The sequence below is a fragment of the Triturus cristatus genome, chromosome 12 (assembly GCF_964204655.1).
Source record: "Triturus cristatus chromosome 12, aTriCri1.1, whole genome shotgun sequence".
In the NCBI taxonomy this organism is placed as follows: Eukaryota; Metazoa; Chordata; class Amphibia; order Caudata; family Salamandridae; genus Triturus; species Triturus cristatus.
Genome location: NC_140595.1, coordinates 761,887,865 through 761,909,071, shown reverse-complemented (window position 1 = coordinate 761,909,071; position 21,207 = coordinate 761,887,865). Strand labels below are relative to the sequence as shown.

General features: G+C 42.6%; 1 protein-coding gene across 1 annotated transcript in view; it reads left to right on the top strand.

Moving 5' to 3' along the window:
- Positions 1–20,647, top strand: part of LOC146782747 (extracellular calcium-sensing receptor-like) — a 59,358-nt gene extending 38,711 nt beyond the window's left edge. Inside the window, exons 3-5 of the mRNA XM_085637224.1 lie at positions 3,537–3,761; positions 19,507–19,630; positions 19,719–20,647. Coding sequence (XP_085493350.1) covers positions 3,537–3,761; positions 19,507–19,630; positions 19,719–20,647 — 1,278 coding nt within the window. The remainder of the gene's footprint in view (positions 1–3,536; positions 3,762–19,506; positions 19,631–19,718) is intronic.
- Positions 20,648–21,207: the final 560 nt, after the last annotated feature.

The following is a 21,207-nucleotide window of genomic DNA, read 5'->3' as shown; positions in this document are numbered from 1 at the left end:
CCATCTGATGTAAATTCAGGGAATGCTACATAGAGGAGAACAAAAATGAAAAGGAAGGGAAATGGAGGGAAACAACTGAAAAGGGAGTAGGGAAGAGAAGAAATATAGGAAAAGGAGAGAAAGAAAAACAACGCATTACTGGGTCGTTCAACTACTCAGCTTTAGTATAAACATGTCCCTATCTATATTGAAATCTCTCAGGGGTCATATAATAGCATAAGATCAATCATGATATCTAAATCAGAAAAGGAAAAAAGAGTTAACCAAAGAATACAACTTACCGAATAGGGAGAGAGCCTAAAGAGCCAGTGGTCATAACTAAGGAAAGATGCAAACTCAGTCAGAACACCGAAAGTGAGTGTTCAAAAAATTAAGCAAAAAGGTGTAAACAACCAGTGATTGTAACTCCTAAATAAAAATAGAGAATATATCCTAAACCAATTACAGAAGTGGCCAATAAAAACAATCACCTATAAATACCCAATCCACAGTATGTAGATAAGTAGGGTCCACTTGCTCCAAACACAATTGCACCAAAACAAAATGCAAATGAAAGAGGACCCTTTACAAATATAGAAAATGGGGGGGGGGCAAATTAGTCAAATAAAACACCTGACAGAGATCTACATAAGTTATATAGTCAATACATACTCACATCCACTGGAATTTATAGCGATTCACAATTCATTTAAATCACGAGTGAGGTCACAGTATAGCAGCACCAAGTAGCCAAATATTAATTAATTGGTCCTCGAATCAAGTAAAGCTGAAATCAAGACAGGACAGAGTTTCGAATAACGTGCCGCACAAGTGTTACATTTAAATCTCTAAACCAGAGGAAACCCTTACCCGCTCCAACTTCTACGCGGGGGGAAATTATTGATCAAACAGTCCCACCAAACATGCTGAGCTGCAAAAATATGAGCAAATATTTATAAACATACAGAAATGAAAAATGTGTGAGAAACTAAAAAGCTGGAAAGGGAGATTGCAGCACATACCTGCTGTAACCGTGAGCCAATCTACATGAAGTGCACCATACCGGTTGGGTAACAATCCGGACTGAAAGCCGGAAGGTGTTCGGCATCTCAGACGTAACGTTGAAGTAGCGTTGGATGCCGGGCGAGCACATGAAGCGAGAAATGGGAGTTTAAATTCCGAGTCCCTGTAGCAGGTCTCATCCCTGCTGTTCTAGTAGTTATAAAATCGAGAATTGGACAAAAATTGGCAAAGTAGAAGGGAGCACACACTTGGGCGACAACAGCATTAGAGATCAGAGAGAGCTGGTCCCAGTATTTTATAACGATTTGGTTTAAATACTATCTGTCTTCTACTTTGCCAATTTCTGTCCCATTCCAGATTTTGGCACCATCAAATCCTGTTTAGGAATGGACAGAGCTAGGGACAGCTGGAGGGCAGACCCCTTCATGTTCAATATGGTTACACTAATGATGAGAAGCCCAAGAGGCTGTGAGGAGATCTAGGCCACCCACTGATGCTCACATGAGAGGGTAAAAGTAATATTCCTTGAGGTGGGATGCACTGGCAGGACATTAACCAGGAACCTAATTAGAAAGGCTGATCTAACTTGCAGAGCCCAGGAACGAACAAGCACAAGACCTTCTGTTATCCTATAAATCAGAATATTATCCGATTTAGAGCATTTAATACGTTCACAGGGATGCAAAAAGATTCACTCATTATGTCTACTTTACCGCTTGGGGGCTGATTCCGATCCGGGTCAGAAAGCACTCCGACCGAGTCGGATCCAGAGTGTTTTTCGACCGAGTCGGACCCCTACAGTCCGACCGAGCGAGTACGATGCGCACGTATGCTGTCAGACTCGGTTCGGTTGGACTCCCATAGAAGTCAACGGGAGCCAATTGTATAATGTGTACATGCGCTCCCATTGACTAAATGGGTATGTCTCGAACAAGTGCGCCCCCTACAGTGGGTACGCGTCGGTGCCATCCATGCCGTACATGCCTGTGTGGGGGAGTTCCATGTGTCTCCCCCTGTGTGCGAGTCGTACGGCTGAGGGTGTCGGGGGGTCCGACACGGACCCCCGAAGTCCAAATCCGGGAGCTTTTGCGAGCCGGTCCCTCCGGCTCGCACAGGCTGTCCGATGCGTGCATCGTACTGGCTCGTTCGTGAATCGCATCCATTGCATGCCACGGTTAGCTTACGACCGAGGCGTACGGAGCGGTTCGGACCCGGAAACGACTCGGTCGGTGAATTTCATGTAGCTCGCATCATACTGGCTCGCTCGTACAGCTGTACGAGTCGGGCGGAAAATACTCGTACGGCTCGTAGTTTTTCCAGCCAGATCGCGTTCGGTGCCCTTCCGACCCGAATCAGAATTCATTTCAAGGGCTTAAGACTGCACTGCCCTCCCCAAACATCGCAGCAGAACGTGTGAGGGGTGGTGGGGAGGTGGATTTGGACCAGCAGAGCAGAAGACCAGCTAACTTCACTTTTATTGTAACATTTTCGCTGTTCCACTGGAGCCTTCAGCAGCTTAGTTTTACTGGGCAGGGTCAAGGGTTCAGTGGGTGAACAGCCGCCACAGCCAAGTAGCCAGACCATAATACACTTGTGTAGGGAACAAGGGAAATATCACAGGAGCCACCCACTGCGTTTAGGTCACATTTAATAGTCTACCTCCAATCCCACATTTTAGAAAGCACAACATTTGGAAAATTCATATCAAACGCCCTGTCATGATAAATAATCAATTTAATTTCGGAATCACAATAGTATTTTTTTTATTCATGTACAAATTTACATCATATAAAATTGAAATCACAAATTCAAAATATAGACAGAAATACTACTAAAAATGAAAATCAGAGCATTTTTGTATTTAAAATAATTTTCTGTTTGACCTGTAATTTAATTTTTGTACTGAACCCCCAGTTTTATTTTCCCAATTTTTTTAAAAAAGTCCATAAATAATATTTTAGAAACATATCAATTTTATTTTAATCTCCCAATACATACACAAATGAATTAGTTTGAATATAAAGCACTGTCCACTGAAATATTTTAATAAACAAATTAATAAATTAAATAGTTGAGCATTCTGAGTCCGAGCAAGAGGAAACACACATAATGGTGCAAATCATACATGCTGAGAACTGCATTTAGGTATTGAGGCTGAAATGTTGGTACTATTCTGCTAATTGAATACATGCTTAGGAGTATATTAAAATTCAATATAAAAAATTCAGGTAATGGCCCGGTCCACCAGCTCCGTAGGCTTTTCGAAAAATCCAGTGACTTGTTGAGATAGTACATTCTAAGTAACTAAAATTAGAATATAAAAATGTCTAAAACCTCATTAGAAAAGAATAAATATCAAATTGGTCAGTGATAGTGCCAGAGCTATGTTACTCATCTTCAATTATGCCTGTGCAACATAATGGTGTCAACAGAGCAAGAGGAAGAGATAGGTCTAGAAAATGTTGTCTTGAAAACATTGAACATCCAAGCAAAAATGTTGTTCTAAACTGAATTCAACTTCTCTTTCCTTCCAGCTCCTTCACTACATCAAGAACGTGTGGTTGAGTAAAGAAGACACAGATGGGTTCTTTGATAGAAATGGCAACCCACCAGCACGGTATGATATTGTCAATTGGCAGCTGGATTCTGATGGAACCATTAGGCACATCAAGGTGGGCAGCTATGACTCCAGCGCCCCTCCTGGACAAATACTGATGGTCAATGCTAGTGCTGTCCAATGGGTTGGAGGAATTAAACAGGTTGGATGTGGTCTTCTTCACTTTAACTGTATTATATCTGTTCTAAATATTCTACTAATCCGTAGCAATATAGGAGGATACACATTTAATAGAATGTACACCTGTCAAAGGATCAGCAGAAGCATGTAATAGGGTACAGGGCTATTGCAAACTATTTATTGTGAACTCCAATCCCACCCTCAAGTAACACAACATCTTGTTGTAAACTTAGAAAAGAAAGTGAAACCATTCCTCCCAGGAAGCAAATTCAGAACCACAGTTTAAGTGGTCATTCTGTTGAATCCAGATAGTGGCAATGCACTGATAAATTGGCCTTCCAGACTCCCCACTGCCACCCTTTTTAAGGGCATCCTACAATTAGAAACATGCCTCACCAAGGGCCTGTCGAAATATGAACACATCACCCCATCCTGATCGGAAATCTATTTTCTGTTCTTGCGGCCTGCACTATTTTCAAAACCAGCTTCATTTATTATGAAACCCATTATGACTGGCACCCCTGCCAATCTATCTGACATGCTCATAATCTCCTGTTGGTTTTGGTCAATCCCACACCCAGAAAACCATCCGATTAGGGATAAAGAAGTGCAAAAATGTAAAAAACAAATCATCAGGACTTCTTCATTTATGCAACCAGGAACTAGAACATCAATGTATCCGTCAGAACTGCTTTGACCAATCCTGTTCCAGTTTAGGAAAGAGCGAAAGATACAGCTCTTTGACAAACACCACATCATAATGATTGGATTTGTCATTGGTGGAGGGCATGGTTAAAAGAATATGGAAAACGGCTTTGGTTACCCCTCTACTTGAAAAAATCCAATTTGAATACACTTATAAGGTCTAATCATAGACCTATATCTTTGTTGCCCACTTTTGCCAAGGTGCTTGAGAAATATGCATACCAACACCTTGCAATGCATACAGAAGTTAATGGCCTGCTCCATCCTTCACAATCGGGGTTTTGAGCAGGTCATAGCACTGAATCAGCAAATGTTTGGTGGGTAATCCCTCTACCTCCTGGGATCCGACTTGTGGCCTGCAACTATGGGCAATCACCCTAGCCCAGTGAAGGTCATAAAGAACTTGGGAGTTTGGCTTGGTGCTAAACTCACCACGAGTCGGCAGATTATCAAGATGGCAGCCACTTGATTTGGCATTCAGAAATGGCTCACGAAGATCATTTACTGCCTTCCCGCCTCTGCCCAGAGAACTGTAGTCAAGTCTCTAGTCATTTCTAGGCAGGACTATGGGAATGTCTTGTATCTGGGGGTGGCAAAAGTACAAAATGCACCTCTACGTCTTCTGCTACACACCCGAAATTCACCTCTACAGCCGGTTTGCTAAGGAGCTTATATTGGTTACCCATTGAGCGATGGGTGCAATTTAAGGCATTGTGCTTTATGCACAAATGCCTATCAAATACAGGACCCCTTTATCTCCGATCTTTGGTGTCTTTGGTGTCTTTGCATTCCCCCAAATGCTTGCTGAATTCTAGTCATCTAAGGTTGGCCGCAATTCCTAAAATTAGGAAATCTACTTTCTCGGATCAAAACTTTGGAATTATCTGCCTTTAATATTGGGAGAATGTCATTCACTCCCTCTATGTCATGAATCTTTAAAAACTGGTTGTTTCAACCTCCAGAAGTTGTTTAACTCTGCACCTTTTTAGACTGTCTTCTGGACTGACCCATTTATCGTAATGAGCTTAGTGCTGGTGTTGCTTGGGTTCGAATTCCTTATGAAAACAGAAGACAAGAGGCGTTTGACAAAACAGGGACAGTTTGTATAATTAAACAGTTTCTCCAAGAGATCAGTTACAGGTACTAGTTCTAAGGACTGTCTCAATTTACATTGGGCTTGTACTCTTCGTATATACAAAATTACAACCATCAATAAAAGGTTTACGGCGTACCATATATGGTGAGGAATGTTGCTTGCTGCCTTCGAGTAATAAATTAATGGACAAATGGTTACTACATGTGCGTCTCGACCTTGCGTGGACAGAGTGTGGCCAGTGGTGAATGTGTCTAACTGTCTGGCATGGGGAGAACGTGATCACTATGTGTTAGGTCCTGATTGGTTGTGTGCACCTAACTCATGTGGCATCTAACGTTGTTGCACCCTCCAGCCATGTGTGCTTTATTGGGGTAATCTCCCCTGACAAATGTAATGTCACTGAGCCTATATGTGGGATTGATCAAGAGTTTCCTTCTCGAGTGTTTGCCTGCCAGCTATGCACCCTCCTTCCTGGGACCCATTAATCAGTAGTCTCTGGCCGAGGTAGCAGGAATTACCTGACTACATACTTGCATGTCGAGGTAGATGTGGAGTTCAGAACAAGTAATTCTATTAATAAGGACAATAGTTCATCTTTATTGATAAATGCATCAATATCCATTTTAACATTTTCCCCTCTAGTTCAAACATCAACTACACTATCTAAGACATGCATTTGTAGCATTACTTAACTTGGGTCCTGTTGTTCCCTATACTCGCTTTTGACTAAGTCACTTGCATTTTACCCAGTTTGATGACTGTATTTATACAGCAGGTGATCCCCAATTGTATAAACCTGCAACTCAATAGAAACACAACAATAACTGACAAGAATGAGTACATAGACTGGATATCCATTGTGGGAGCCAAGAGAACCAATTCGAAACCCACTCCTGCTTTGGGGCACCTCCTTCTTCACATATGTTTCTCTTTTGATTATACAGTGCTTGGATGGCAAGTGTCAATGCTCCATTGTACATGTCCTTCCCTAGGATGAATGCACAGCAGACAGCACCAATCTTAGTGTAGACCCCTCTCTCCATTGCGGTCATTAATTCCAGCACATATTGATGCTGCATTACCATGAGGTGGATAGCTCACAATTTTTCCTTGATTCAATTGAGGCCAAGCTCTGTGCTGTTCATCATTTTTAGTATTTTCCACCATGCGATTTGAAGCCAGCAGTCATTAGCTATTGTCTGCAGGGTTAAAAAGGGTATCGACCCCTCTGCCCCAGCTGTGCTTCTGTGAAAAAGTCTAAATTCTTCTGGAATGTTCTGAGCCCAGCCAAAAAATTCAGCTGTTCTCTTTTCACGAGCTTGATGCAGCAAGATGATCATTCTCTTCAACCGGTACTGGTGTAACTCTACTAGCTCTTCTCCGGGAATGACCAGGGTTGGGGTGGGCAAGGGGTGTAAGGGGTGTACACCATTTATAATGCAAATACTCCCAATTAACACTGTGCGGATGGCTCAGGCTGCACAACCACAATAGGCTGTTATGGGTATCAGCCCACAAATGCTGAATACCGTAATGGGAAACATTCCCACATGTTGGGAGTGAATTCCATTATGGATAGCATGAAAAACAAAAGACACACAATTGATGGACGGAAAAACAAGCCAGCTTGAAGCAGTTTTTCCCCGTACAAAACAAGCCAGCTTAAAGCAGTTTTTCCACGTACAGGCCTGCAGGAAAAATGCAGAATTTTGACAATTTATTTCCTCCCTCGGTCGAAGATTGTGCAACTTGGGGTACAGTTTTTGCTGCCGTTTACACCAGAATTCATGGTCTCCCTTCACTGGCTATCTTACCTGATGTATTGAAACAGCTTATGAATAAGTACGGGGCAGCGCCTGCCCCGTGCTTAGGAATGAAACTGATGGGTAATTGTGCCATAGTATCTACCATTATGTTGAGTAACATAAAAGAGGAGACAGCTGCTTTAGCTATATGCCAACGTCTGAGGGAATTCATTTCTGCACAAGAAGAGCAGAAATTGCATAAAATTATCAAAGAATCCTATTCTAGGCTAGGTAGAGATCATTTGGGAGCCAACCCTGTGAAACCACAGATTAAAAGTATTTCTGAAAAGGATAACTTTAAGCAAGCGCCCGATTCTTCCAAGAAGAAATGGGTTAATAAACAAAAAAATAAACAAAACAAGACACAATCACGGGGTGGGTCTCCTCGACAGGAAGCCAATGAAAAGAAGTATAATTTGAGCAACAGTGATAATATTAGCAAGCCTGATAGGTATCAGGATACTGATACACATTACTCTGGATTCATCTGATACACATTTAGAGAGATCTGGATGGCTGGAATGCAGATCAGAAGAGCATGTGAAGACAAAAAGAGAAACACATCGCACTTCAGACTACATCCTTAAAAAAGAAGACAAACAAAATACTCTTAAACCTCAATTCAAAAAAGAAGAAGGTAACTGGGATTAAAATAAGACATGCCCAGGCTACTGAGGACTCTGCTTCAGAATGGGAAATGGGCAGTGACGATTCTGGACAGTGTGGCAGAAGTCACGATATCTTGCCAGAACCTGATGGATTATCTGGCGATAGTAGCACTGAGTGAACACCTCACAGTGAAAACACCTGATGCAAGGGTAAGTTTCCCCCATCGTTTATATGAAATACCACTCCAATTAGAGGGAGACATACACAGGAACATCAAGCCTCTCTTTTGGGAGAACCTGACATATGGTTACGGTATTATTTTGGCTAAAAAGAATTGGCCAACTGAGGTCATAATGGATTGCCCAGTGGGGGGAATGGTAATTTTACCTGCTTTCTATGACCTTGTTCCAGAATCTATTAAACATTTATATGCCAAGGAATGGGCGTTAGCTCCTACACTATACCGCACTCATGTTGGGTGGGATGATGAGTCACCTCATCATGAAATCCCATTAAAAACAACTCCTCAACTCCAGAGACAGGACCCAATAACAAATGAAGCTAAAAAACAAGTTAGGGAAATCCTGGAACAACATGAATACCAAGGTGTATTAGAAAATTGCACATCTTCGATGAAAAATACGACTTGATTAGACTTGATTTTTAAATTTACCACTGGACACAGGAACATACAAACATTTTACGTTCCATACAAGCTGATATGATAGCTTCTAAGCGTTTACACACACGTGTAAACATAACCAACCTGGTGATCCGTGTAGTGCCTGGACCAACCGTGTACACCTATAACACTTTCAACGGAGGTGATTCAGTACCTATTGCATACAAATTGCATTTGTACATAAACGCTGAAATGCGTTTTTACCTACTGAAAGCATTCTCACAGCAGTACAGACTGCTTTAGTGAGAGAGTGAGAAAGAGAGAAAAAAGAGAGAGAGAGAGAGAGAGAGAGAGAGAGAGAGAACAGTAGCACAGGTTGGGCGCATAATTGTCGTTACCCACCTAATGACCTTAGAGGCCGTTAAAAAAGTGAGCATTCCAAATGCTAAAGCTTTATATCCACAATGGATCCAATGGGCTAACTCTCTCAGCAAAAATTATGTATATTACAGATTCGATTCTAAATCACAAACACAAGCATTCCAGGAGTATGAACAAGAATATCTTCTGCCGAATGAAATAATACCTCTAGATTGATATGATTAGATTGTTTACACTGATTGATCTGCTCAGTCTGCTGTGGGGAAAAGACACCAATATTCCACTGCATGCGCAATCGCAAAGGGACGCATTCATGATGAAAAGACCTGTCATGAAAAACACAACAGTCCCTACCGGACTGTACAATGCAGGTGACAGAATTCAAAGCCCTGATACTGGCACTACAAAGTATGGATCATAGATTCCCCACACTTATAGTGTGTGGTTCGCATTGCTGTGTCGAGTTCTGTAATGAGTACCTTCACTATTGGAGACAGAATGGATTTTGAGATTCCAAGGGTTGCACAATCAAGCACAAGCTGCTTTGGGAATAAGTGGCAAAGCTGACAGAATGTTTGCCACAGGCTCATGTTATCCACACATTGAGTCACCAATGCGTTGGCGTTCACGTTTAAGGGAATTCCATGGCTGATGAAACCGCTAAGCCAACAGTTCGCACTGCTGCTGCTAGTGCAATCACTCGTTCTAGTACGAGATTAGACAGAGACAGCAGGGTGGCTGTCAATGCCGCTCGCAATGACACACACCTGAAAGGCTTTTCATTCAAGTACTCCTACTAGTTAGATGCACAAAACATTCTGGGGCTTATTTGCAAACCCCTTTTGCCACCCTTACGTCACTTTTCCCATGTTAAAAATGACACAAAAGTGGCGCAAGGGGTTTGTAAATCTGCCCCTCTGTATGCTCAGATTCCAGGAATGGAGGATAGAGTAATACCAAATACTGATCACAGATTGGGATTAATACTAGCTGCACATGAGGGTCCAAGTTGAGCATACACAGGGGTTACCGCTACAGTTTCATTACTAAAACAGTGCTTTTGGTTGCCTGGTCTAACCAAACAGACCAAGGACTTCATCCTTAAATGTGACATCTGCCAGCAGATGAAGGGTTCCACTATAGCACGTCCTCCAGACACTTCTATAAATTTCAGACAAGCCTTTGGCACTTGTCTATGAATATAACTGTGACCCTTTACACTCAGATGGGCTTACAAGAATATCTTGGTGGCAGCGGATTCATGCTCCAGATTCCTGTGGGATTCGCCACAGTAACCGGCTGAAGCTCAAATTATTATAAACGGTTTTGAGTCTTCATTGGGACATATGCAAGTGGCATACTACTTTTTGAACACGGTCTGGTGTTTAGCTCTCGGGCTTAAAAAGAAGCCATGGGAAGTTTGGGTGAGACCTTGTGGTACTCCTCCACCTATCATCCCAATGGAAATTTGATAGTTGAGAGGATAAAATATGGCTTAAAGCAGTCCTTAACAGCAAGAGTACTAGGCTTGGGTCACAATTGGGTCAATCACCTATATGGGGTTCAGAGGGCACTCAATAACATGCCAAGAAAATCCCTGGGGTTGTACTCCATAGGAAATCCTGTTTGGTGTGAGAATGGGGGTACCAGACCTCGATAATGTCAGCACAGTGGCGGTGGAAACACCATTTGACATCTATGAAAGTTTGGCTGTCTTACAGGAACGTAATGAATTTTGGGGCACACAATGCAACGTCCAAATAAAACGCACCGCCACTGGAGAAGTGAAGGTTGTTCCGGCATGATCCAGCTGGGTCGCGAAGATTAGTTATCTGGTCAGGGAATATATTGTGGGCAAGAAATAATTTGGCCTGTGCCTGTCCTGGCTATCGAAGGTACCAGAACTGTACTTCTTCTGCCTCTTGCCGGCCACCGAGATAAATGGTTTGTCTCCATTGATCTGATCAAACCACACTATGTGGCCGATTCTAAACGGTAGGCCAAGTGGGCTCGTCGGTAGCCTCCGCACTCCTCTTGCTACCGTTCAAGAAGTTCAGATGGAAGCTTTAATAACTGCAGAAGATTCCCCTCTCGAACGAGAAACAGTAAACAACAATGACGTATTACTTCTTCCTGTTGAAACAGCTACAACTGTACAGTTAATGAGTACAAAATCACAAATCACCATTCAGAAAATATTTGATGTCTGTGTGAGTATGCTACAGAGTGAGTCATCTCCCAGTTTTAAAATACCTTCTGAGCTTCCAAAAATAGACCAGTCGGCATCTGAATACTTCAAGCATTATGACAACTTCTCATCGGATTCAAGTGAACCTGAGATACCAAAGCTTCCTCCTTTGAAGCTACAAATGCATGCTCTTATCTTGGCTGAAAAAGACATTCTTTGCTACTCCTTGGTTACATCTCTGGATTACATTGGATTACTATTCCTGGTTCCTTGGATTTTCTTTTGGGTGACGTTTTCCTGCTTCTGAATAGACACTATCTCCCAAATGCTCCCCAGCACAACTTGTGAACTTGGTTCTGAAACCACATGCATCATCTCACCATGAACTAAGGGACCCGTCCCTGGTGAACATTCCAGGAGTTCCCATTCTGGAAGGAATAATGTCGGATAGGGTATTGTATGATGTCTATGGTCCTACTGAACTTTTACAAATCCCATATGTGTTTAAAATTTCCTTAAATTACATCATCACCTCTAGTACTTTCTCTGATCATTGGGACATTGACACTGTAAACAATTTGTTTGCAGATCTAGAGTAATCAGCTGCATTTTCTTCTAATTCATGCATTGTATGATGGTACATCTAATTTCAGTGACATGTTTTGCTATCAATAATATGGTCAACACTTAGTATTCCATGTGCTAGTTAAATTATAATTTCACCCAATAGGAACACTGTCCAACACCACCGAAAGGTAGTTCAAAAACATTTGCACAAATGTTTGCTTATTTTTCTGGTTTTGACACATCAGACCCAGCCTCTTACTACTATAGTCTTCCACCTACACCTGTGAAGAAAAATATGCTTACGAACACCAAGCTGATATACTCTGCTTCCTTTATTTCCCAACTGTCCGTAGAGGGTTCGACTTTTGGAAAGACACCATAGATGCAAAATCTGTCTGGGGGACAAAAGATTGACAGGTTCAAGGAGCTGAAGCCATGTACAGAGCATGCCGCATTCCACAACAAATTATTTTCCTGAACAAATCAGTGCAACAAACTACCTGTCTTGGAATAACCAAGATAAAGGATTTCAACACGCCTCTTTGACCACAATACAGTGACAATACACTAGGTACCATGATGCGAAACAGTTATCACAATTCATCAGACCCCAATTGGAAGAGATGGTTGGTTTGGCCTGCGGACAATAATGGGTGTCAGTCTAGATTCCTGGGCAATGCAGAAGCATTTAGGAACAATAGGCCTGATCAGCAATATGTACAATCAGAACACTCGGGTGGTGACTAGGCCTGGGCTAAAATTTCGTTCCGTTCGCGGAAATTGCGATAATTTGACATTTTCGCGTTCAGCGGAGAGCGCGAAAATGTCAAAATTTCCGCTTTCCGCAGCTTGGCGATAATTTGTTTCTTGCTCGCGCTGTAAAATAATACATTCTCACTCGCGCGCGATCGCCTTACCTGAATCCCTGCATTCGCCGACAAGTTTTCTTGATCCGGTCGCGTTCTCCTTGAGATGTATTGTTTTTAGCCATTTGCGCTGTCTCGCGACAGTTCGCGCCCGCAGTGACGTCATGCGTCGCACGATCACGTCTTTCTTCTCGCGATCATGCACCGCGAGACAACTCAAAACAAGATGGCCGCGCCCGCGAGCAACCAGATGGGTAAGTTGGCGACCCGCAACCATGCAGAAAATCTCGCGAACATGCGGGAAAAAACTTCCGCATCTTCGCGATATTTCCGCTTGTTTGCGATAATTTTAAACATTTTCGCGATAATTTGCGAAAGTGGATTTCGCAAATTCCGCCCACCCCTAGTGGTGACGTCATATAGTGTTGAGAAATTGTGCCTTGATTGGCTAAAAACATCAACACTTTCTCAGGTGAAGAAACACTTGTCCCTTCTTTCTGATGAGATGGATGTCAGGGATTTCTTGCTAGGTTCCCGGAACCTACATCAAAAGTGCTTCTTGTATGCAATGTACAACGAGCTGTGGAAAGTTTCCCAACAGAAAGCTGCTGAGTGACTGCCCGAGATTGATAGGTTTTATTTTGGCTGTGGTTGACACAGGTATGCCAACATTAACATCAAGATGTTTTTCACTGGGCAACATAATATCTTCTGTAATTGACATAATACAACAACATATGTGTATTTTACAACATGGACAATCACAACTACGCTCCATTGTGTTATTAAGCAGGACATTGCAAACTTTACCATCTGGCCATGTGCCGTGGCGTTATATCAACAGCACAAGTTTGTTTTCGGCATATGAAATGACTGAAAGACAGATATTAAGGGCACGAAGAGATGCAAAACATACCATGTTGCACATTGAAAAGTTAGACCAATTCCCTTTCACCGTGGCTGAGACACCATCCACAGACTGGATAATTCATGGTTACTTCGCCCTACCGGTCACGACTTTCCAATTCCAATCTTGTCCGCAATACCACTACATAGGCAGATATGAAGCGCTAGGTGAAGGTTATGTGCATACTGGGAATTACCATTCATGTTTAGATCCAGGAATGGGGACACAGAATCTTTTCTCAGCGGTTCTGGCTATGAGAATGCTTTGAGCGAATCCTTAGTATGTAAGGACATTTCATTTCATGGGGCATGCAAAGCTTCAGTCGCAAACTTGTTTTGTTATCTGAAGGGTACACCGGCTGCAGGGATTCATCCAGTTTTCAAGCTGCTCTCGAATGGGAGCTATTTGATACTGAGTGATCAAGGTTGCCGCGGAATGGAACCAGGCATTGCTTATCTGGTAACGCTTAATTCCATAGTCACTTGTTGTACATAAGTGCTGTTCCCACCTGCCCGCACAGATTGGGCAGCAATGCTGTGGCCTTCAATAATGTTTCCAACATACACTTTGTTTTCTGAGCAAATTGAAAGACATGCTTTTTCATAAAGATGTGGCCTTAACATCTAAGTAAAGACAATGCGAAGGATAGAAATTATTGATACATGTAGGCCTTCACTAAACCAATGTACAGAAAATATCGCAAGTAGTAACTACCTAATTAGAAAGAACATGCCTAATAAAAAAATTGCTTTCCACAATTCACTGAAGCCCACCTTTATATGGGTGTGTGATCAGGACAATACTCACATTGGCCATAATGATGTGGAGGAGTATACTGAAACTAAATTACACAAGGCAGGAACGCTCTTCCTTCTTACGATGGGAGACTCATGAGGGTTAGCGTTCTAACACAATGGAAGAAAACACACCTCCTAATGATCTCCCGGCTATCTTCTTTTAAAGGGCTCAAGTTCCCTTACAAGGCATAATGGTCACAGGGTACAATGCCCACCACTGGAGATTGATTAGTGCTTACATGTGGCAGCAATTGTTTCCCCTTAACAACAGAATAGTTTGGCACTATTGAGGAGTTTCCTAGAGTTGAATTACTCACTCCTTGACTACGCCTCTAGTTATTGATGGGCGGGGGCAAGACAGAGTTCTTCAGACTCTTGTATAGTGCTGCGCGTCCTTGATAGCATATATATGGTCAGCTCTGCGCCAAATTCCTTACCTGCATCCTGATCCGAGCCACGCGTGCAGACCGACACAGCATCATGAAGTGCAGGCATTACAGAGAAGCCCACTCTGCAAGAAAACTAGAAGGGGGGGTGGACATATGCAGAGAAGTGCACTGGTGTAACATTATTTATCTGTAACTGAACATGAATCCGATGGAAAAAGAAACAAAGGACTACAGAAGAACGCACAAAGACGATGCGCTGCTGAAATAAAAATGAAAAGCGCATCTGTGAAACGATGGCTGACCAGAATGAATCATGAATGCATTGTGGTGATCGAAAAAACAATGAGTGAAATGGCCGGGGTGTCAACCAGGCACAGTAAGGAGGAGCAAATACAACGAATGTAGCAAAAAAAGGTAGCATTTCTAAATGACACAACAATGAACAAATGGCAATGATGGGCATGAAAAAAGCCCACAGAAGAAATTACAACATGCCTTGCAGGCAGCACAAGTGCTGTTTAGGCTCGACCTAATGACTGCTGCTTATATAAATAGTGTAAGTCTATATTTCCCCAGAACTTTGTTCTAAGGTATTGGGGTAATTTAGTCCACATAAGGTAGTAACATCTAATTGTTTTTTGTACTTTGTTGTAAGGTATACTTTTTTCCTTTGTCTTGCACCTCTCTAGAATGAACCATTTTAATGAAATGTATGAATTTAGTATTCACTGGTCTATTTTTCATAAATGTGATTGTTTTCTAAGAGCATATTTTGGTTCATAAATTTAAATGGTTTAAGATAATTATTTAAAACCCATTATGGAACTAGCCTAATTTGAACTAGATGTTAAATGAAAAAAAAAAATCTTTTCATGTTGACTCTAAATGCCAATTGCAATATTGAATTCTCCTCTGGATTCAGTATTTACCCCTGATAACCCAAGATTTTCCATTACCATTCAATATTAAATGAGGCTCCAAAGTTCTAAATTTTCACTGTTAAATATATATTTGTATCTACTGTGATTGTAAATACTATTTTACCTCAATAACAACTATTTCATCTTATAGTAGCCTGTATCTACCAAATTACTTTTATTTATTTCACCTCTTAATACATGTACCACATAATTAATTAATTACTCAATATTAAAGCAGGGGAGGAGCTAGAAAACAAAAATACCCTCCCACTTGAACTACACCTCTAATTTCACAGAGCACGTGAAGAGAGCAGACCTATACTTCCTTTGATGCTCCTTCCAACCATACTTTCACCCTTACATCTACCATTTCACACATGTATCAATCCGTTTAATTTTTCCATCTACCCATTCATCCACTCATTCATCAATTCATGCAGCCAGCCAGCTTTTGATCCATACTATCTTCCAATAATATACTCATGTAGCTACGCATTCACTCATCTAGTCTTCCTTGGTCCATCCTTTCATGATTTAGATCTTGGTGGATGGTATATACCATCAAAAACTTGACTTATATTCCATCTGCTGTATTACAAGTGCCATACGATATAATGCATATGTAATATGGCGGACGGGATATCCAGTACATTTGTGATGGAGCATCCCGTCCACCAAGATCTAAATCAGACCCTTAATCAGTTGTCAAACAGCAATTTAGCTACCACGAGCCAGCCAGCAGAACATTTCTTGAATCCCCAGTGCTTCTCTTCTATCAGAAAATGCCTCTACTGATGGTTCATACGTTATCTATACATTCTGTTCTATGAGAAAGGAACTCACCCTTGTTGGCCACCTCAACAAATTGGGTATTGCTGATAAAACCCTTGCCCTACTCCAATAATTTCTAACAGACAGAAGTCATTTAGTTATGTTGGAAACATTTTCATCCAACTCCTTCTCTCTTCCATGCGCGGTCCCTCAGGGGTCTTCTCTAAGCCCTCTACTCTTCAATATTTATGTTTCCTAGTTGGCCTCCCAAATTAGATCTTTTGGATTTTCCCCCACATTTTAAACGGACGATACTCAAATCGAGGTATCAGTCTCCAACAATACAGGACAAAACAAAAGGGGATGATGGACGGAGTGTTGAATATTGCAAGCACTCACCCCCAGTCAACTGATCTGGGTTTAATCCATCTTCATTCTTTAGCTCACTCTGCCACCCCAGTTCAGACATGGCCATATGCAAATCAGTCTGACCCTGTGCCTCATGGGAACAATCTAGCCTGAACTGCCAAGCCATGTCTTCCCTGGACTGGAAACAAGCATCCTGGGACTGGTTTCTGGCTAATCAGCCGTCATCAGCCAGGCTAGCTTGATTACAGTGGCAAAGTGAGCAAGGGACCCACGTCTGGGCATACCTTGCCAACTTAGGGCGAACAAAGCAAAACCAAAGGGGATGATGGACGGAGTGTAGAACATTGCAAGCACTCACCCCCAGTCAACTGATCTGGGTTTAATCCATCTTCATTCTTTAGCTCCCTCCGCCACCCCAGTTCAGACATGGCCATATGCAAATCAGTCTGACCCTGTGCCTCATGGGAACAGTCCAGCCCGGACTGCCAAGCCAGGTCTTCCCTTGACCGGAAACATGCATCCTGGGACCGGTTTCTGGCTAATCAGACGTCATCAGCCAGGCTAGCCTGAATCCAGAAGCAAAATGAGCAAGGGACCCACGTCTGGGCATGCCCTGCCAATTTAGGGCGAACAAAGCAAAAGCAAAGGGGATGATGGACGCAGTGTTGAACATTGCAAGCACTCACCCCCAGTCAACTGATCTGGCCATATGCAAATCAGTCTGACCCTGTGACTCATGGAAACAGTCCAGCCCGAACTGTCAAGCCATGTCTTCCCTGGACCGGAAACAAGCATCCTGGGACCGGTTTCTGGCTAATCAGACGTCATCAGCCAGGCTAGCTTGAATCCAGTGGCAAAGTGAGCAAGGGACCCACGTCTGGGCATACCCTGCCAACTTAGGGTGCACAAAGCAAAACCAAAGGGGATGATGGACAGAGTGTTGAACATTGCAAGCACTCACCCCAGTCAACTGATCTGGGTTTATTCCATCTTCATTTTTTAGCTCCCTCCGCCACTCCAGTTCAGACATGGCCATATGCAAATCAGTCTGACCCTGTGCCTCATGGGAACAGTCCAGCCCGAACTGCCAAGCCATGTCTTCCCTGGACTGGAAACAAGCATCCTGGGACCGGTTTCTGGCTAATCAGACGTCATCAGCCAGGCTAGCTTGAATCCAGTGGCAAAGTAAGCAAGGGACCCACGTCTGGGCATACCCTGCCAATTTAGGGCGAACAATGCAAAACCAAAGGGGATGATGGATGGAGTGTTGAACATTGCAAGCACTCACCCCCAGTCAACTGATCTGGGTTTAATCCATCATCATTCTTAAGCTCACTCCGCCACCCCAGTTCAGACATGGCCATATGCAAATCAGTCTGACCCTGTGCCTCATGGGAACAGTCCAGCCCGAACTGCCAAGCCATGTCTTCCCTGGACTGGAAACAAGCATCCTGGGACCGGTTTCTGGCTAATCAGCCGTCATCAGCCAGGCTACGTTGAATCCAGTGGCAAAGTGAGCAAGGGACCCATGTCTGGGCATACCCTGCCAACTTAGGGCGAACAAAGCAAAACCAAAGGGGATGATGGACGGAGTGTTGAACAGTGCAAGCACTCACCCACAGTCAAATGATCTGGGTTTAATCCATCATCATTCTTTAGCTCACTCCGCCACCCCAGTTCAGACATAGCCATATGCAAATCAGTCTGACCCTGTGCCTCATGGAAACAGTCCAGCCCGAACTGCCAAGCCATGTCTTCCCTGGACCGGAAACAAGCATCCTGGGACCGGTTTCTGGCTAATCAGCCATCAACAATAAAGAAGTCACTATCTCTCAGTTTCATAACTGCATGCAAGCTGTCAGTGACTGGATGGGAATGCATTGCCTCAAATTAGACTCAGAGAAAACAGAGGTGATTCTCTTTGGTAATAAACCTCAGTTTTGGAGCCCAGCATGCTGGCAAGCAGAGTTGGGAACTCTCCCAATCCCAGTCCAAAAAGCAAAAAATGTAGGCATAACAGTTGATGAAAACTGAACTTTAATAAGCATATTAGCTCAGTTGCTCGTTCAGCTTCAACACTTTGAGAATCATCAGGAAGATTCTTCCTTTTATTCCTTTCAATTCCAGAAATAAAGTTTCCTTATTAATACTTGCGAAATTGAATTACTGCAACTAACCTTTTGTTAAACTTCAAAAACAATATGTGAAGAAACTCCAAAGTGTGCAGAACGTGGTGGCTAGGCTTCCCAAGTTCCATTCGGTTTCAGCCTCCATTAAAGAGCTTTACTAGCTTTCAGTAAAGAACTGTATTAAATTCAAGGCATTATGCCTCACCTATAAAGCCTTCCATGATCTAGGTCCTAGTTTCCTTAAACAGTCCCTTTCTTGGTACATACCCAATAGAAACCTGCAATATAAAAACTCCTTGACGGTCTCACGTCCCAGTTTTAAAAAACTCAAATGGGAAGGCAGTTGTTTTTCCTCCGAAGCCCCGGCTCTCTGGAACAGTCTGCCTATAAATATTAAAGCAGCCCCCACATAACTGAGTGTTAGGAAACTAACAAAAACCTGGCTTTTTAAACTTTACTCCTCGTCTGATCTCATCTTCACTGCTATTCCTAACTAGCTCCAAGACACAAATGGGTATTCGAGCGCTTTAGAAACATTTTAACATAACATAACTCAATATGGGCCAATGAAGAAGCAACAATACAATATTTGTTCATGTCACATTTTACATTCGCCTCTAATCAGTGACCTTGTTTCCCTCTCCAGATCCCTCCCTCTGTGTGCAATCCAAGCTGTACACCTGGATTCAGAAAAGTTACCATCCCAGGAAAGCCTATTTGCTGCTTCCAGTGTGTCCCGTGTGTACTAGGGGAGATCTCTAACCAAAGTGGTAAGAGAACAAGTAACCAAGGCAATTTGAAATATTATATTCACCTGCTCAGTATAAGAGCTCTGATGTAATGATTTTCCTTTTTAAGATTCCATTAAATGCTCTAAATGCCCATGGACTCAGTGGTCCAATGAGAAGCAAGTCCAATGCATCCCAAAGATCATCGAGTTCCTCTCCTATATGGAAACATTTGGAGCCATCTTGGCAGCAGCCAGCATTTCATTATCGGTAATCCCTGCTACAATCTTGGGACTCTTTATGTACTACAAGAACACTCCTGTGGTCAAAGCAAGTAATTCGAAACTTAGCTGCTTCTTGCTTATTTCTCTTATCTTGTGCTTTCTCTCTTCTTTGACATTCATTGGATATCCTACCACAGAAAAATGCCTCCTGCGCCAAGCTGCTTTTGGAGTCACTTTTGCTTCTTCTGTCTCTTGCATCCTAGCCAAAACCATAATGGTTGTCATTGCCTTCAAAGCCACCAAACCCAACAGTAGATTACAAAGATATGCTGGACCCATGCTGTCCTACACAGTGATTGGTGTTGGCACGCTCATCCAGGTTCTTCTCTGTGTATGTTGGTTGATTCTTTCCCCTCCTTTCTCTGAAAATAACACTGAAACTCATCTTGGAAAGATTATCATTGAATGCAATGAGGGTTCAACTTTTGCTTTCTGGTGTATGCTGGGATATCTTGGATTCCTAGCAACTATCAGTTTCATAGTCGCTTTCTTGTCAAGAAAACTTCCCAACAGCTTCAATGAGGCTACGTTCATCACCTTCAGCATGCTCGCCTTTCTCAGCGTTTGGCTATCATTTATTCCTGCCTATCTCAGCATCAGAGGCAAGTACATGGTGGCCATGGAGATTTTTGCCATCTTGTCTTCCAGCTCCTCCCTAGTTTTTTGCATATTTTTACCAAAATGCTACATAATCTTATTTAGATCTGAGAAGAATACAAAGGATTATCTGATGGGACGGGGAATGGCAAAAACGAAAAAGGTGAAAAGGATCTAAGGCGCAATTCTGTTTTCGATGACTATCATTCATTCTCACTTCAGGTGGGCTCATGTTTAAATCTTCATGCAACCAAAATGAGCTGGCACAAAGGATGTAATTCATGGCTTTCACGTGAAATTCAGCAGATGGGTTGTAGGAACATTGAGAAGATTATCTTCCTCTATTAGCCATCATCCTATATACATAGGGCCATATTTCCCACAAATTCATGCTACACAACGCAGCAAGCCATTTGCTGCACTGTGCTGGGCTGAGTAAAAGGCCAAGAATGCACTATATTTAATATTGTACGTTGCAATACTGTCTTTTCCTACTGCTGATGCACTTTTGACTGCTTATCGCCAACGCAGGCACACTTGCACCATGGTGCAGAGGTGCCTGCATTGTAGGCAGGATTGTTTTTGTGCAGGAAGAGACACATTTCTGCACAAAAACAGTCCTCATGGGCATCTTACTCTTTCTATGTACGCTGCAGAATGCAGCACATGTAGAAAGAGGAAGAAAGGAGGAGAAATAAACATATTTCTCCTCATTATGCTTCCCCTGGGGAAGCAGAG